At 53.4% G+C, this 17,358-nt stretch overlaps 1 protein-coding gene across 14 annotated transcripts in view; it reads left to right on the top strand.

The window, feature by feature from the left end:
- The window catches only part of TTC7B (tetratricopeptide repeat domain 7B), a 271,518-nt gene that overhangs the window by 22,042 nt on the left and 232,118 nt on the right, over positions 1-17,358 (top strand). For 13 of the 14 annotated variants that reach the window (XM_060418491.1, XM_060418490.1, XM_060418489.1 and 10 more), the window contains exons 2-3: positions 6,844-6,998; positions 11,623-11,791. In XM_060418491.1, coding sequence (XP_060274474.1) covers positions 6,844-6,998; positions 11,623-11,791 — 324 coding nt within the window. Of the gene's footprint in view, positions 1-2,412; positions 2,575-6,843; positions 6,999-11,622; positions 11,792-17,358 lie in introns of all 14 variants that reach the window. The other variant, XM_042252864.1, reaches the window with a different exon arrangement.

Here is a 17,358-nt window from a genome sequence, read left to right as displayed (position 1 = left end):
GAACAAAGCTAGTGGAGGTGATGGAATTCCAGTTGAGGTATTGCAAATCCTGAAAGATGATGCTGTGAAAGTGCTGCACTCAATATGCCAGCAAATTTGGAAAACTCAGCAGTGGCCACAGGACTGGAAAAGGTCAGTTTTCATTCTAATCCCAAAGAAAGGCAATGCCAAAGAATGCTCAAACTACCGCACAATTGCACTCATCTCACATGGTAGTAAAGTAATGCTCAAAATTCTCCAAGCCAGGCTTTAGCAATACGTGAACCATGAACTTCCAGATGTTCAAGCTGGTTTTAGAAAAAGCAGGTACACCAGAGATCAAATTGCCAACATCTGCTGAATCATGGAAAAGGGAAGAGAGTTCCAGAAAAACATCTATTTCTGCTTTATTGACTATGCCGAAGCCTTTGACTGTGTGGATCATAATAAACTGTGGAAAATTCTGAGAGAGATGGGAATACTAGACCACCTAACCTGCCTCTTGAGAAATCTGTATGCAGGTCAGGAAGCAACAGTTAGGACTGGACATGGAACAACAGACTGGTTCCAAATAGGAAAAGGAGTGCGTCAAGACTGTATATTGTCACCCTGCTTATTTAACTTCTATGCAGAGTACATCATGAGAAACGCTGGACTGGAAGAAGCACAAGCTGGAATCAAGATTGCCAGGAGAAATATCAATCACCTCAGATATGTAGATGACACCACCCTTATGGCAGAAACTGAAGAGGAACTCAAAAGCCTCTTGATGAAAGTGAAAGAGGAGAGTGAAAAAGTTGGCTTAAAGCTCAACATTCAGAAAATGAAGATCATGGCATCTGGTCCCATCACTTCATGGGAAATAGATGGGGAAACAGTGGAAACAGTGTCAGACTTTATTTTTTGGGCTCCAAAATCACTGCAGATGGTGATTGCAGCCATGAAATTAAAAGACGTTACTTCTTGAAAGGAAAGTTATGACTAACCTAGATAGCATATTCAAAAGCAGAGATATTACTTGCCAACAAAGGTCCGTCTAGTCAAGGCTATGGTTTTTCCCGTGGTCATGTATGGATGTGAGAGTTGGACTGTGAAGAAAGCTGAGCGCTGAAGAATTGATGCTTTTGAACTGTGGTGTTGGAGAAGACTCTTGGGAGTCCCTTGGACTGCAAGGAGATCCAACCAGTCCATCCTAAAGGAAATCAATCCTGTGTGTTCTTTGGAAGGACTGATGCTAAAGCTGAAACTCCAGTACTTTGGCCACCTCATGTGAAGAGTTGACTCATTGGAAAAGACTCTGATGCTGGGAGGGATTGGGGGCAGGAGGAGAAGGGGCTGACAGAGGATGAGATGGCTGGATGGCATCACGGACTCGATGGACGTGAGTCTGAGTGAACTCCAGGAGTTGGTGATGGACAGGGAGGTGTGGTGCGCTGCAATTCATGGGGTCGCAAACAGTCGGACACGACTGAGCGGCTGAACTGACGGACTGACTGAAGCGTTCATGGAAAGAACAGACTGGATCTGAAGCAATGTAGCGCTCCATATAAATGCTTCACCTCGTGACATCAGTTCCTAAAAAAGTGAAGTTGCTCCGTTGTGTCCGACTCTTTGCGACCCCATGGACTGTAGCCTACCTGGCTTCTCCCTCCATGGGATTTTCCAGGCAAGAATATTGAGTGGGCTGCCATTTCCTTCTCCAGGGGATCCTCCTGACCCAGGGATCGAACCCAGGTCTCCTTCATTGCAGGCAGATGCTTTACCTTCTGAGCTACAAGGGAGGCCCCTAAAGAGTCCAATAAAGCTTTAAAAAGTTTGACGTTGGGACTTCCCTGGCAGTCCAGCGGTTAAGACTCCATGTGTCCACTGCAGGAGCTGCCAGTTCGAACCCTGGTCAGGGAATTAAGTTCCTGTTTGCTGCGTGGTCCAGCCAAAAAGAGGGGAAGAAAAATTAAATAAAAGAGATCCTTGATGCCATAAAAAAAAGTTATTTTTTTTTCTTTAACATATATTGAGTTTTGAAAAATGAGGGCCCCTGAGGTTCCTCCCAGTTTCTGAGATACAGTGTTTGCATCGTATTAGCTTATAGTAGCCACGTTCTGTCCTGTGATTCTCCCACGCTGTCAGTATTTCTGCATGTGGAGGCTCTGATGCTCACCCTCAGGCCTCTGCCTGCCCGCCCCTCACCGCCGAGTCCGGGTTCTTTCTCAGGAAGCTCACACTTCGCCGAGGAAGCGCCGACGCTCCGTGCCTGGCCGCTCCATGGCCCGGGCCCCGTGTGCATGGCCCCGCGGTCCTGGTGTTGTTGCAGCCCCGGGGCCTGCCTGGAGTCCTGCACAGCAACAGGCAATTGCTTTCTCTTCTCAGACGACTGCATGATACTGTGTTCAACAGCCTACTCAGCCCTGTTTGGTGTTGCTTGGCTCCTCCCAGGCCCTCGGTCTCGTCTCTAGAATCAGCTCCCCAGTGCAAGACAGAGGTGCTGCTGGGAACTAGCGATTCAGCAGCTTTGGGCCACTAACCAGAGGACTTGGAGAGGCTCTCGTCACAGCTCGACCCGATTCCCCAGTCGCAGCGGGCCGCTGTGATAGAGATGTATGTACATTTTGGTTAATTTTTGTTGTTGCTCAGTTGCTAAGTGGTGTCCAACTCTTTCCACCCCATGGACTGTACCTACCAGGCTGCCCTGTCCTTCACTGTCTCCCAGGGTATGCTCAGATTCATGCCCATTGAATCGATGATGCCATCCAACCATCTCATCCTTCGCTGCCCTCTTTTACCTTCAGTCTTCCCCAGCATCAGGGTCTTTTCCAATGAGTCAACTCTTCGCATCAAGTGGTCAAAGTATTGGAGCTTCAGCTTCAGCATCAGTCCTTCCAATGAATATACAGGACTGATTTCCTTTAGGATGGACTGGTTGGGTCTCCTTGCAGTCCAAGGGACTCTCAGGAGTCTTCTCCAGCACCACAGTTCAAAAGCATCAGTTCTTTGCTGCTCAGCTTTCTTTATGGTCCAACTCTCACATCCATACATGACTACTGGAAAAACCATAGCCTTGGCTAGACAGACCTTTGTCAGCAAAGTAATGTCTCTGCTTTTTAATATGCTGTCTAGGTTTGTCATAGCTTTCCTTCTAAGGAGCAAGTGTCTTAATTTCACGGCTGCAGTCACCATCTGCAGTGATTTTGGAGCCAAAAAAGTAAAGTCTCTGAGTGCTTCCACCTTTTCCCCATCTATCTGCCATGAAGTGATGGGACTGGATGCCATGATCTTCATTTTCTGAATGTTGAGTTTTAAGCCAACTTTTCCACTCTCCTCTTTCACTTTCACCGAGAGGCTTTTGAGTTCCTCTTCACTTTCTGCCATAAGGGTGGTGTCATCTGCATATCTGAGGTTACTGATATTTCTCCCGGCAATCTTGATTTGAGCTTGTGGTTCATCCAGCTCAGCATTTCTCATGATGTATTATGCATAGAAGTTAAGCATGGTGACAAAATACAACCTTGATGCACTCCTTTCCAATTTGGAACTTGCTCCATGTCTGGTTCTTACTGATGTTTCTTGACCCACATACAGGCTTCTCAGAAGACAGGTCAGGTGGTCTGGTATTCCCATTTCTTTAAGAATTTTCCACAGTGTGTTCTGATCCACACAGTCAAAGGCTTTAGCATAGTCAATGAAGCAGAAGTAAATGTTTTTCTGGAATTCCTTTGCTTTCTCTGTGACCCAACAAACGTTGGTAATTTGATCTCTGATTCCTCTGCCTTTTCTAAATCCAGCTTCTACATCCGGAAGTTCTCAGTTCACATATTGCTAAAGCTTGGCTTGAAGGATTTTGAGCATGATCTTGCTAGCATGTGAGATGAGCACAATTGTACAATAGTTTGAGAATTCTTTGGCATTGCCTTTCTTTGGGATTGGAATTAAAACTGACCTTTTCCAGTTCTGTGGCCACTGCTGAGTTTTCCAAATTTGTTGACATATTGAGTTGCAGCACTTTCACAGCATCATCTTTTAGGATTTTAGATAACTCAGCTGAAATTCCATTGCCTCCACTAACTTTGTTAGTTGTGATGCTTCCTGAGGCCCACTTGGCTTTCAGTCCAGGACGTCTGGTTCTAGGTGAGTGGCCACACCACTGTGGTTAGCAGGGTCATTAGGACCATTACTGTACAGTTCTGTGTATTCTTGCCCCTTCTTTTCTTCTCAATTTCTCCTGCTTGTATTAGGTCCTTACCATTCCTGTCCTTTATTGAGCCCATCCTTGAATGAAATGTTCCCTTGGTATCTCTAATTTTCTTGAAGATGTCTCTCAGTTCAGTTCAGTTCAGTCACTCAGTCGAGTCCAACTCTTTGCGACCCCATGAATTGCAGCATGCCAGGCCTCCCTGTCCATCACCAACTCCCGGAGTTCACTCAGACTCGTGTCCGTCGAGTCCGTGATGCCATCCAGCCATCTCATCCTCTGTCCTCCCCTTCTCCTCCTGCCCTCAATCCCTCCCAGCATCAGAGTCTTTTCCAATGAATCTCTAGTCTTTCCCATTCTACTGCTTTCCTCTATTTCTTTGCATTGCTCACCTGAGAAGGCTTTCTGACCTTTCCTTGTTATTCTCTGCATTCAGTGGGGTGTATCTTTCCTTTTTTCCTTTGCCTTTTGCTCCTCTTTTGTTAGCTATTTTTAAGGCCTGCTCAGACAACCACTTTGCCTTCTTGCATTTCTTTTTCTTGAATTGTTTTGGTCTCTTCCTCTTGTACAAGGTTATGAACCTCTGTCCATAGTGCTTCAGGCACTCTGTTTACCAGACCTAATCCCTTGAATCTATTCATCACCTCCACAGATCATAAGGGATTTGATTTAGGTCATACCTGAAAGGCCTAATGGTCTTCCTACTTTCTTCAATTTAAGCCTGAATTTTGCAGTAAGGAGCTCATGATCTGAGCCACAGTCGGCCCCTGGTCTTGTTTTCGCTGACTGTACAGAGCTTCTCTATCTTTAGCTGCAAAGAATATAATCAATCTGATTTCAGTGTTGACCATCTGGTGATGTCCATGTGTAGAGTCATCTTTTGTCTGTTGGAAACAGGTGTTTGCTATGACCAGTGAGTTCTCTTGACAAAACTCTGTTAGCCTTTGCCTTGCTTCATTCTGTACTCTAAGGCCAAACTTGCCTGTTGCTGCAGGTACCTCTTGACTTCCTACTTTGCATTCCAGTTCCCTGTGATGTAAAGACCGTCTTTTCCTGGTGTTGGTTCTAGACGGTTTTGTAAGTCTTCATAAAACTGGTCAACTCAGCTTCTTTGGGTAGTGGTTGGACCTTAGACTTGGATTACTGTGATGTTGAATGATGTGCCTTGGAAACAAACCAAGATCATCCTGTCGCTTCTGAGATTGCACCCAAGTGCTGCATTTCAGGCTAAAAGGGCTACTGCATTTCTTCCAAGGGACTCTTGCCCACGGTAGTAGATATAACGGTCACCTGAATTAAATTCGCCATTCCTGTCCATTGTAGTTCACCTTGTCCTAAGATGTCCACGTTCGCTCTTGTTGTCTCCTGCTTCACCATGTCCGATTTGCCTGGATTCACGGACCTAACATTCCAGGTTCCTACACAATACTGTTCTTTACAACACTGGACTTTAGTTTCACCACCAGACCCGTGCACAACTGGGCATCGTTTCTGCTGTGGCCGAGCCACTTCATTCTTTCTAGGACTTTTTCTCCACTCTTCCCCAAGAGCATATTGGACACCTTCTGACCTGGGGCTCATCTTCCGGGTGTCATATCTTTTTGCTTTTTCATACTGTTCATGAGGTTCTTGAGGCAGGAATGCTAGAGTGGTTTGCCACTCCCTCCTCCACGGACCGCACTGTGTCAGAAGCCTCCATGATGACCTGTCCCTGTTGGGCAGCCCTGTATGGCGTGGCTCATAGCTTCATGAGTTCCACAGGCCCCTCTGCCACAACGAGGCTGTGATCCGTGAAAGAGAACTCCTCTCATGAGTTTGAGCTTGAGGCATATTTTCCTAGGTCTTTAAAAACTGCATTTATATTTTAATACAAGTATGTTCTGTTCCATCACAGAAAGAAATAGACCATGTTCAGGCTGGGGTATGAATTGTTCTGGGTGTTCTCAGAACAATCTGGATGTGTGGATTCCAGAGAGCTGCTCTCAGAGTGAGGTTTTTATTCTAATTAACAAGCCAACAGCAACATTAACAAAGTTAGAAGCGTAAGTAATACACTCTTGGAGGAGAGCCTTCCTATAAGCATTCCCAGACAGCATGTCTGCAGAGTTCTGACTTTTAGGCAGAAACAGACTGCCTATGTTCAGGTCATTTCCATACAAACTTGTTTTAAAGGTCTTGCATACACAAGACATCCTACCAGTTCATGTCCATGTATAAGGCTATAGACCACAAAAGAGCTAGATTTCACTGCATCATCTTTGGAAGATACAGAGTATTGCGTTTTATGTGTCTTGGTAAGATCGTACTGAATAAATCCTAAGACAACTTTGTGTTTCCTACTGATCTTGAGCTCTCTCCATGTTAACGTGTATCCGTCTTTTGGTTGGATGGCATCACCGACTCGATGGACATGAGTCTGAGCAAACTCCGGGAGGTGGTGATGGACAGGGAGGCCTGGGGCGCTGCAGTCCGTGGGGTCAGAGTCAGACAAGACTGAGCGACGGAGCAACATCAGCAAATCTTTCTAGAGCAGGAAGTACGGGACGAGGAGTGAGTGCTTGAGCTGCCCTCCTCTGGAAGCTTCTTTACTAATTAGGAGGACTCACTGTGAGATGGTCCCGGAGGCTCCCCGCACGCAGACCACCGCCCCGTTCACCCTCTGCCTCTGTTCTTCGCAGATGACATGGCGGAGCTCCTCCTTGGGGAGGCCAAGCTGGAGCAGTACCTGAAGGAACACCCCCTGCGGCAGGGCGCCAGCCCCCGAGGCCCCCGGCCCCAGCTGACCGAGGTCCGCAAGCATCTGACCGCCGCCCTGGACCGAGGCAACCTCAAGGTACCGGGGCCTGGGGGCGGGGCCGGGGCGGGGCCTGGGGCCTGGGGGCGGGGAAGGGGCGGGGCGTGGGAGCCGCTCCACCCTCGTGCTTCCGGGCTCGGGAGGGCACTCAACGCGGGGCTTCCAGACCCGCAGCTTCTCTCCCGGGAGGGCCTCTGAGGCCACGTTCTCCTGAGAAGTGGCACTGCCGTCCCCAGGGGTCTGGCATGAAGCTGTCAGGTGTGGCCCGGGGCTCAGCCTGGCTTTATCCCACCGACAGCGGAGGAGCTAGTCCCGCGGTCCCTTAGCCAGCGATCCTCGCCTGCCCGAGGTCTGCAGCCGAGCGTCCCGGGCGGCCGGGCCGAGCTGCGGGGGGACCTGGCAGGAGCCCCCTCTGCCCGCCGAGGGCCCTAGCGCTTGAGGGGCTGCCCTGTGTCCATCCGCCCGTTCCTGGGTCCCGTCTGCGTCCCCCCTCGCGAGGCTCTCCTGCCGGAAGCTTTTCATCTCGCCTCACCCCCGCCCCCGTCCCCAGCCCAGCCTGCCCCGCTGTGAGTTTTTGCACCTCTGACTTCTTTCCTTCTTCCTTCCTCCCTTCCTGCACTTCCCTTCAGACTTAGGGACGCTTGTCTCCACGTCGGTCGTTCTTCACGAAGCTGGTTCTCGGGACTCTGGTGGGTCTCGTTAGAGGGGACGGTGCAGGCCCTCAGGTGTCCTTCCAGGAGTGGGAGTGCGCCTGCTGCTGCGCGGGGTGGGGGGCCCTGACTAGGTTCTGTCCCACTTCCAATCCCCCTCATTTCGTGTGGTAAACCTTTTGTTTCACCGGGTCCTCTTCATCCCTCACAATCCAGTGTGGTAGCAAGAATATTGAATTTCAACTTAGATTTCCGAGTTTGCTTTCCAGCGTGGCGTCATAAGCTATGTGATCTTGGGAAGCTGCTTAACCTCTGAGCTTCACATTTCTCTCCTGTAAGCCCACTTAGCTCAAGTCGTTTTGAGTCTCAGGGGTACAGATTCTTTCCCAGTCAGATAGCTCTAGATACGCGGCAGTTTTTGCTACTTTCCTTGTTCTGCCCATACAGTGTTTCTCCCGTTGCCAAAAGTGGGGCTTCCCCAGTGGTTAAGCTGGACCATGCTGGAGACACTGAAAACGCAGGTTTGATCTCTGGGTCAGGAAGATTCCCCTGGAGCAGGAAATGGCAGCCCACTGCAGTATTCTAGGTGGGAAAACCCCAGGGACAGAGGAAGCCGTGCAGGGAAAATCCCGTGGGCTGCAGTCCAGGGGTCGCAGAGAGCCCGACACGACCGAGCGTGAGCACCAGAGCCTTGTAAAGTGCTCCAGAGTCGCCTTGCTACTGCATGGGCAGACCGCCCCACTCCCACTGGCCCATGTGAAATTTCCCCTCTGCTTGACCCCAAGGTCCAGGGTCTCCTGCCTGGGAGCTGGGGAAAGCCCTGTGCAGACATGTTCTTGTTCAGTCGCTCAGTCGTGTCCGACTCTGCGACCCCGTGGACTGCAGCACACCAGGCCTCCCTGTCCTTCCCTATCTCCCAGAGTTTGCCCACATTCACGTCCACTGAATCAGTGATGCCATCCAGCGACCTCATAGGTGCCTGTGAAACACAGGTGCACCGAGGCTGGAGAGACCAGAACAGGGGCTGTGTAACAGGGCAAAAAGTCTGAATGGGCAGCCGGGGGCCTGGCCTCTGACTCAAGCTGAGAAAGCTGAGCTCATCCCGGGCTGGGCGGTGGGCCCGAGGCTGGGGCTGCTCCCGGGTCCCCTGGCCGGGGCCTGGGCCTAGCCATCTCCTCCTTAGCACTCGCCCAGCAAGCCTCTACAGGCTGCGCCTCCATCCCTGAGAATTTTCCTCAAGCTCCTTCATGTTGGACATCTGGCCTTCACATTTGTTAACATTTTTTTAAATTGAAAGCATTTTTTCTTGTGGTAGAATATAAAGAACATAAAATTTATCATTATAACCATTTCATAGCGTATAGTTCGCTGGCTTCATTTTTTATTTTGTTAAAGATTTTTTTTATGTGGGCCGCTTTTAAAGTCTTTATTGAATTTGTTACAATATTGTTTCCGTTTCATGTTTTGGGTTTTTGGCCAGGCATGTGGGGTCTAAACTCGCTGACGAGGGATCAGACCTGTGCCCCCTGCTCTGGAGGGCAAAGTCTTAAGCACTGGACCGCCAGGAATGTCCCAAGTCAGTGGTTTTGAAAGTGAAAGTGAAGTCGCTCAGTCATGTCCAACTCTTTTCGACCCCGTGGACTGTAGCCTACCAGGCTCCTCCGTCTATGGGCTTCTCCAGGCAAGAATACTGGAGCAGGTTGCCATTTCCTTCTCCAGGGAATCTTCCCGACCCAGGGATCAGACCCAGAGTTCGAACCCGGGTCTCCCGCATTGGAGGCAGATGCTTTAACCTCCGAGCCACCAGGGAAGCCAGTGGTTTTAAGTGTGTTCATATCCTCATCACCACCACCCATCCTCAGAACCTTTTCATCACCCCAAGCTGAAGCTCTGGACCCGGCAGACAGTAATTCCCCTCCCCTTCCCGCTTCAGTTTGCTTTCCAGCCTGCGGTTCTCAGTTCCAGGGAGAGAGAGGGGGCACGGCAGAACCCTTTCCACCGTAGCCAGGCTGCCCTGTCCCCCTCTCCTGCTGGAGAACCCCGCAGTGGATGCTTTTTTCATAGCTCTTTTTCTGTTTTCTCAAGTCTGCTTTGATTTCTGTTTCCATATATAATTCTGATGCGTGCATTGGTGTCACTTGCTTGGGCCACTCTTAAAACCCCTTTGCTCCCTTCAGTCTCTCTGTCTGCCCTGTGTCCTTTCCAGCGCTGCCCCTGTGCCCTTTCAAGGACTGCCTGGAAGCTGACCATGCTCTGGCCAGTGACCTGTGTGCCGCCCACCCCATCTCAGCCATAGATTACAGGATAGTGGTGCTTCGTGGTGTGCCTCCGTCAGCTGAAAACTTCAGCCTTGTATGGCTGGGGTTCCAGGGAGGATGACTAGGAGAGGGTGCTACGTAGACGGCTGCGTCACCTCTCCTCTCCCCGGGGATAAGTGGGGCTGGGGAAGGGCCCAGGATGCTCGAACGTGCACCCTCTGGAGGGACCTGGTCAGTCCCCATAAGCAGCTGGAATAGCTCAGCTAGAAAAGCTTGTCCCTGGAAAGAAAGAAAGTCTGGTTCTTACACGAGTTCAGAAAGCCTCCCTCCTCGGGTTATTTGGGCTACAGTCAGTGGCACAGCCCCAGTGCTGTGCGCTCAGCCCACCAGGATGTCCACGGAGCCGCCTTTGTTGAGACAGGTGCTTCTGTGTTTTGTTCATAACACATTCCTTCCATCCTTGGCCCAGCCTGAGGCCTGAGGGGAGCTTGTTTTACAGCAGCTTTACTGAAACATAATTCACATGCCATAGATTCCTTGTTCAGATTTGACGGAGAAATCAGAAGCTTTAGAGACAAGCAAAGTTAAAAGAATTCAGCACCACCAAACCAGCTTTACAACAAATGCTAAAGAAACTTCTCTAAGCAGGAGACACCAGAGAAAGAAAAGACCTACATAAACCCCCCAAAATTAAGAAAATGGTAATAGGATCATACATATCAATAATTACCTTAAATGTAAATGGATTAAATGCATGAACCAAAAGACAGAGACTGGCTGGGCAGATGAAAGCCTGGGCATGTGTGCACTTCCCACATCCCTCTGCTTAACACCCCAAACTGTATGTAATTATTTTATATTGTTAGGTTAATCATGTTTGCATTCTGGCTTGCAATTGTAATGATCCTTTTATTTTTTTGCCTGGGTATTGATTGTGAAAACTGATAAACATCTTCTACTATTGCAAAAAAAATAAAGTGTGCGATTTAATGGTTTTCAGTAGAGTCACTAAAAAGAATCTGTCTGCAATGCAGGAGACCCTTGTTTGATTCCTGGTCGGGAAGATCCGCTGGAGGAGGGGTAGGCTACCCACGCCAGTATTCGTGGGCTTCCCTGGTGGCTCACCCGGTAAAGAATCTGCTCGCAATGCGGGAGAGCTGGGTTCAATTCCTGGGTCAGGAAGATCCGCTGGAGAAGGGATAGGCTACCCACTCCAGGATTCTGGCCTGGAGAATTCCAAGGACTGTGTAGGCCATGGAGTCGCAAGGAGTGGGACACGACTGAGCGACCTTCAGTTCACTTTCACAGTAGAGTCGCAGAGCTGTGCAAATATTGCCTCAATTCTGGAACATTCTCATCAGCCCAGAAAGGGGCCTGTAACCGTCGGCAGGCGCCGCCCCTGCCCCCACCCTCCCAGCCCCAGGCGGCGCTTGTCCGTTTCAGCCTCGGTAGAGCTGACCGCCCCGGCCAGCACCCGCAGCCTGTGTGCCGGGCTTTTCCGCTTGGCGCCATGCTTCTGAGGCTGGCCCGTGTGGCGGCAGGGGCCAGCACTCCGCTCCTGATGACGGCGGAGTGATGCTCCCCGGGGGCGGAGAGACCACCTTGTGCCGCCGCCCCGCAGTCGCAGTCGCTGGGCCCCGTGGACGGCGCGGCCGGGGAGCTCCCAGGGCCGCCGGGCGTGGGGCGCGCAGGCCCGCGGGGAGTGTCGGGCGCGCATCTGAGGACAGTGTTTCTTTTCTCTCCTCTCCCCTCCAGTCAGAATTCCTGCAGGAGTCCAGTCTGGTCCTGGCCAAGCTGCACTACGTGGAAGGCGACTATGACGGCGCGCTCAGCCTCTACGCGCGGGCGGGCCTGGAGGACTGGCCGCTGGCGGGCGCGCCCCCCTACCGGCTGCGCATGGCCGCCGAGGCCTACGCCACCCAAGGTGAGGCCGCGCGCGCTCCCGCGGGCCGAGCCCGGCTCTGCTGCCCGGGCCTCGGAGCCTTCCTGGGCGTCCTCCCCGGCCGCTCCTGGCGAGGCAGCTGGGGTGGCCCCACCGCAGGCTGTGGGCCTTTCTAGGCCCGGCGACGTGGCGTTTCCCCAGAACTGCAGCTCCTCAGTTGGCTTTGCAGGAGAAATATATTTCAGTCAAGTTTCCCGATAGTTTATCTGCAACTTAAGCAGGGGCCATTCTTGGTAGCTCAGCTGGTAAAGAATCCTCCTGCAATGCAGGAGACCTGGGTTCCATCCTTGGGTTGGGAAGATCCTCTGGAGAGGGGAAAGGCTGCCCACTCCAGTCTTCTGGCCTGGAGAATTCCACGGACTGAGTGGTTCTTGGGGTCGCAAAGAGTCGGACACGACTGAGCGGCTTTCAATTCACAGCGTATAAACAGGGTTTCCCCACTAGCTCAGCAGTAAAGAATCCACCTGCCAAGCGGGAGACCCGGATTCGATCCCTGGTTGGGAAGATCTCCTGGAGGAGGGCATGGCAACCCACTCCAGTGTTCTTGCCTGGAGAATCCCATGGACAGAGGAGCCTGGCGGGCTACAGTCCGTGGGGTCGCAGAGAGTCAGACACGACGGAAGTGAGAGCATGCACCCACACGTATATATACAGGCATCCTTACTGGATGGCCAGTTGACGCATGGCTGATTTTTATTGGCTGACCGCATTTGTAAGACCACCTCGGCATCCCAGGTGACCCGCCTGCCAATGCAGGAGACGTAAGAGACACAGGTTTGATCCCTGGGTCAGGAAGATCCCCTGGAGGAGGGCACAGCAACCCACTCCAGTGTGTTTGCCTGGAGAATCCCATGGACAGAGGAGCTTGGGGGGCTACGGTCCATAGGGTCACAAAGAGTCGGACGCGACTGAGTGACTCAGCCTGCTGGGTTAATTAAGCCTTGGCGTTTACCTGGGGGCCTAGCAGCTCAGGGCATAGAAGAGGGAAGGGCTGCTCTGTTTGCCGCAGAGGACTATAATCTGATCTGAGGGAGCTCAGTCCCATGGGGAGGAAAAGGATAAGAAGGCAGGACGCGCACGCTATTTGACCTTTCTAAGTTGTCACTTCCTCATCTGTGAAATGGGTATAATCACAACCACTTCATAGAGTTCTGAGGACAAAGTCATGTAATATATGTAAAGCATTTACTAAATGATGTATTGAAATGTTAGCTGCAAAAAAACAGCAAACGAGAAAAGCCAGGCCTGGGTAACAGCTTTGCAAGGGAAAGATGGCTGTGGGCCAGCGGGGCCAGGAAGGCTTCCTGGAGGAAGAGGCGCACTTAGTGGCGCTCTGAAGGCCTCGGTAAGAAGGAGACCCTCTGAAGCTGCCCCTCCCCTTCCTGCCAACCGTGGCCACACAGAGGCCTGGGTCCCAGGCGGCTGCCCCCTCTGGGCCAGCAGTGAGCTGGCCACTCGTGTGCAGCTGCGGTCCGCCTCGGTTGCCCGGTGCAGTGCTGACCCAACCGCAGCGTGCCCGCTTGAGAGCTCTGTGGCCGGGCGGCATATTCACCCCGTTCCCCGGGAATCTTGCTCCAGGGCGTTTAGATTCCTCTAGTTAATCTCTGTGTTCCCGTGGGCTGTCACTCCAACAGGGTGCTGGGGCTGACAGGCCTGCGAGGCTGTCTCAGTGGTTCCAAGGGTCTGCGCCACACAGCTGCCCTCCTCTGCCTGCTGCTAGCCCAGCACCTCACATGCCCTGGGCTGTGGGAGGTGTGTGTGTGTGTGTGTGTGTGTGTGTGTGTGTGTGTGTGTGTGTGTGTGTGTGTGTGTGTGTGTGTGTGTGTGTGTGTGTGTGTGTGTGTGTGTGTGTGTGTGTGTGTGTGTGTGTGTGTGTGTGTGTGTGTGTGTGTGTGTGTGTGTGTGTGAGATCTGGGGCCTCTGCCTGCTGCTAGCCCAGCACCTCACATGCCCTGGGCTGTGGGAGGAGGGAGGGGCTGTCCCTCCTTCACCAGAGTGAGCCCGGGCAGGCGTCCCGGGCAGGGGCCCCTAGGGCGGGCAGGCACCGGCCCACGCCCCTCCCTCTGCCGCCTGCAGGCTGCTGCCCGCGTGGACTGAGCTGCACACTTTCACAGGTCACCTCCCCTCTTCCAGGGGCCCCTGAGGTCTGACTCGACCCGGGGTCTCAGCCAGAGCCGGGAATGTCCCTGAACATCCACATCTGCTGGGGCAGCTGTGGCTGGGACCGGTTTCCCTTGACTGGGTAGCGCTAGCCTTGGCTCGTGGGGGGTCCGAAACCCACACTGCGCAGTTACAAGCACCTCCTCTGAGAGGTGAGTTAATCCTCCACACCCCTAATTCACAGACGAAGGAAACGCAACGGGGTTAGGTCACTAGGAATGACGTTGGTGCCTACTGTGTGCCAGGTGCTGTGACTCTTGTTTGGGCGTCTCAGCCAAGCCTCACCACCACCTGTGACTCTTTCCATTTCACAGATGAGCACACTGAGGCCCAGGGAGGTTGGATACGCTGCCTGGGGTCCTACAGCCGGGACTCAGCCTCGGCCCCTGCTCCTCTGCTGTGTTGGGAGCGGGGCAGACTGCGGGGTGCTCAGCTCCTGAGTCCATGTTCTCAGCCACCCTGTTCCACTGGCATGTGGGTGGGAGTCTGCTCGGGCCAGTAAGGTTTCCGCAGGCAGAAAGCGTGCAGGTCCCTGGAGAACCCCTGGTTTGCACCCGCACCCCTCCTCCCGGTGCCCCCCTGGGTACCCCTCAGTGCTCACCCTGCCCCAGGCTGCCTACAAGCCCCAGCCTGCAGGCTTACCCTTCCCGTCTTCCCCGAGGCCCCCCAGTGCTCACCCATTCAGAGTCCACCACGTTGACAGTATCGTAGCACCGGAGGTTAGAGTCCCCTGAACACCACGTTGGAACAAGCTGTACTGTTGCCAGGCCGTCCCGCCAGTCTGTGAATTCCACTCAAGGAAGAATGTTTTGCTCGAGTGCCATCCTCAGAACCTAGCACGGTGTCTGGCACGTAATGCTGTTGGACGTGAAAGTGTTATTTGCTCAGTCATGTCCAGCTCTTTGCAACCCATGGACTCCTGGTAGCAAAGACCACCCACCAGGCTCCTCTGTCCATGGGATTCTCCAGGCAAGAATGCGGGAGTGAATAGTCATTCCCTTCTCCAGAGAATCTTCCCCAACCAGGGATTGAACTCGCATCTCCTGCATTGCAGGCAGATTCTTTACCGACTGAGATGCTCAATTATTGATTGAAACTGATGGACGTTCCTTTGCTCAGATCTCTGCTGGGCAGGATGCCCATCATGTAATTTAGGCGATTCTGGGCCTCTGCTCCCAGCTGTGACGGTCAGAGGCATCTCCTTTGCCCAGTGCTGACCCAGTGAGCGCATCTCGCTCGTTCAGACTCGGCCGCTGCCTGTTAAGAGGAGTGCAGAGCCTGCCGGCGTCACGAGTGACAGAGCCTGGCGCGGGCCCTTCCCCAAGGGTTGTCCAGTTCACTTCATTCCCGTTGTCAGGGAGCCTCCACGTGGACCTCAGCTCCCCTCCAGCCCCCAGCTCCTTCCTCCTGTCCCTTAAACCTCAGAAGACAAGCGGAGGAGAATAGGAGGCATGCGGGAAGTCTTCCGCTTCCGGTAGAAGTGGGTGAATCGAGTGTCCTTGCTCTGAGTGCAGATTGAGGTACCACGTGAAATCTCCCAAGTGGGGGGCTTGGGAACGGTGAACGCGTGGCCACCATCTGTTTTGGGACTTAGATCTGCGGGACATCGGCTCCTTTCTGCAGCTAGGACGGCGGGGGCGGTAAGTGGCTTGTCTCCGGAGATGGCCTCTGCCGGAGGGAGCGCAGGCGCCCTGGCCCCAGTGAGCGCGGGCCGCGCCAGCCCTACGGGCTGCTCCGCCGCGCTCCTCTAGGGCGCAGCCTCGTCCGTGCCACCGACGGCCCCAGGGGGCGGCGGCCCGTGGCAGCCCTGCTCGGGGAAAGGCGAGAGCTCTGGGTGAGCAGGAGTGACACCCGTCAGTCGGCCGGTGAGGAGCTCCCACAGAGCCACGGCCAGCAGGCGCTGGGGAGGAAGGAGAGACCGGGGACATGCAAGACCCTCGTTGGGTGTGCCCCCCAGAGCTCCGTCTCTGACCCAGGCAGGACCTGCAGGAGGGCGCAGACAGAGGAGCCTGTGCCAAGTGAACAGAGAGGGGCGCGCGGGAGCCGAGGCTGGGCATGGGCGCCCCCGCGGCGGGAGACCGGGCGCCTGGAGGCAGCCGCGCGGGGTCAACCTCTTTTCAGATTGCGGAGGACTGACCCCCAGATACAAACGGCCTTCACAGCCATCTCTCATACACACGTCTTGCTTTCCAGTGGAGGAGACGGTGCCGGAGAGGGCAAGGGGCTCCCTTGGCGGAGACTCGCAGGCAGGGCCAGGAAGGGGAGCTAGTTCTCGCTAGGAGGCTCGTCGGGCTGTGTGACGGCTGTGGCCCGGTGGTGGTGGTGTTGAGTCGCTCAGTCGCGTCCGACTCTGACTCTTCGTGACCCCATGGACTGTCCATGGGATTCTCCAGCCGGAACACTGGAGTGGGTTGCTGTTTCCTTCTCCAGGGGATCTTCCCGACCCAGGGATCGAACCTGGGTCTCCTGCACTGGCAGGCGGATTCTTGACCACTGAGCCACCAGTGCCCAGCTGGAGAATGCGGTTACCGTGCTGGGAGCTACGTGGGGCCTCCTCTGCTTTCTTTATGCCTCCTTTGTTTGTGGGCTTGGAATTGCTCCTCTGACCCGCTGGCTCAGAGTTTGGGGTTGTGGAGGCCGACTTCAAGACGTGTGTGATCTCTAGCTTTGACACTTACTAGCTTTAGGGTCTTGTGCAAATTTCACCTCACTGGGGCCCCTTGTTTTCATCTATGAAATGGAGGTGATAATGGCTTCTACATCACAGGGTGGTTGTAGGAAATGAGTGAACGCCTGGGAAGCACTCAGCACGTGCCTGGCAGATCAACAGAGATTAGCTAGTTTTGTTCTTATGTATGCACTTAGATTAAACCCAAATGGACAGATCTCTTCCGCAGCCTCCGGGAACATCCAGCTGTGGGAAGAGGGGAGAGGCGCTGTAGGGTGCCTGCTGTGTGTGGCTGAGGGTCTGGCTCCGGATGTGGGAGAGCAAGCGAGTCTGGAGGCCTGGAGCGGTGCTCAGGGAGGAGAGTCTGCTGATGGCATCTGAGGGCGCAGATGCCAGGGGCCTGGGACGCCGGGAGCAGAGGCCTCACAGGACTGCTTGCTGGGGGGGCCAAGTCAGAGTTCACGCTTCAAGGCACCAGTCTCTCCCAGGGCTGACCCGGAAGGTTAGAGGTCTTTAGAGCTGTACCCACGTTCATGGTTTTATCACAAAGGGCCGTTCACTTGGGGATGGATCCTTGGATTCAACCAGCCTTCCTTTAAGAGCCAAGAACAATTCAGTGCATTCCCAGATAGCTGTCTTCAGAAGGGACGTGCTGAACACACTGGCTGATAAGAGACAGCAGAGGAGGAGAAACTGTCTCCTCTGGGCCCCAGGGAGGAGG

Source organism: Ovis aries, chromosome 7 (genome assembly GCF_016772045.2).
Source record: "Ovis aries strain OAR_USU_Benz2616 breed Rambouillet chromosome 7, ARS-UI_Ramb_v3.0, whole genome shotgun sequence".
NCBI lineage: Eukaryota > Metazoa > Chordata > Mammalia > Artiodactyla > Bovidae > Ovis > Ovis aries.
The sequence above is the reverse complement of the archived record's forward strand: the minus strand, read 5'-3'. Positions and strand labels throughout refer to the sequence as shown.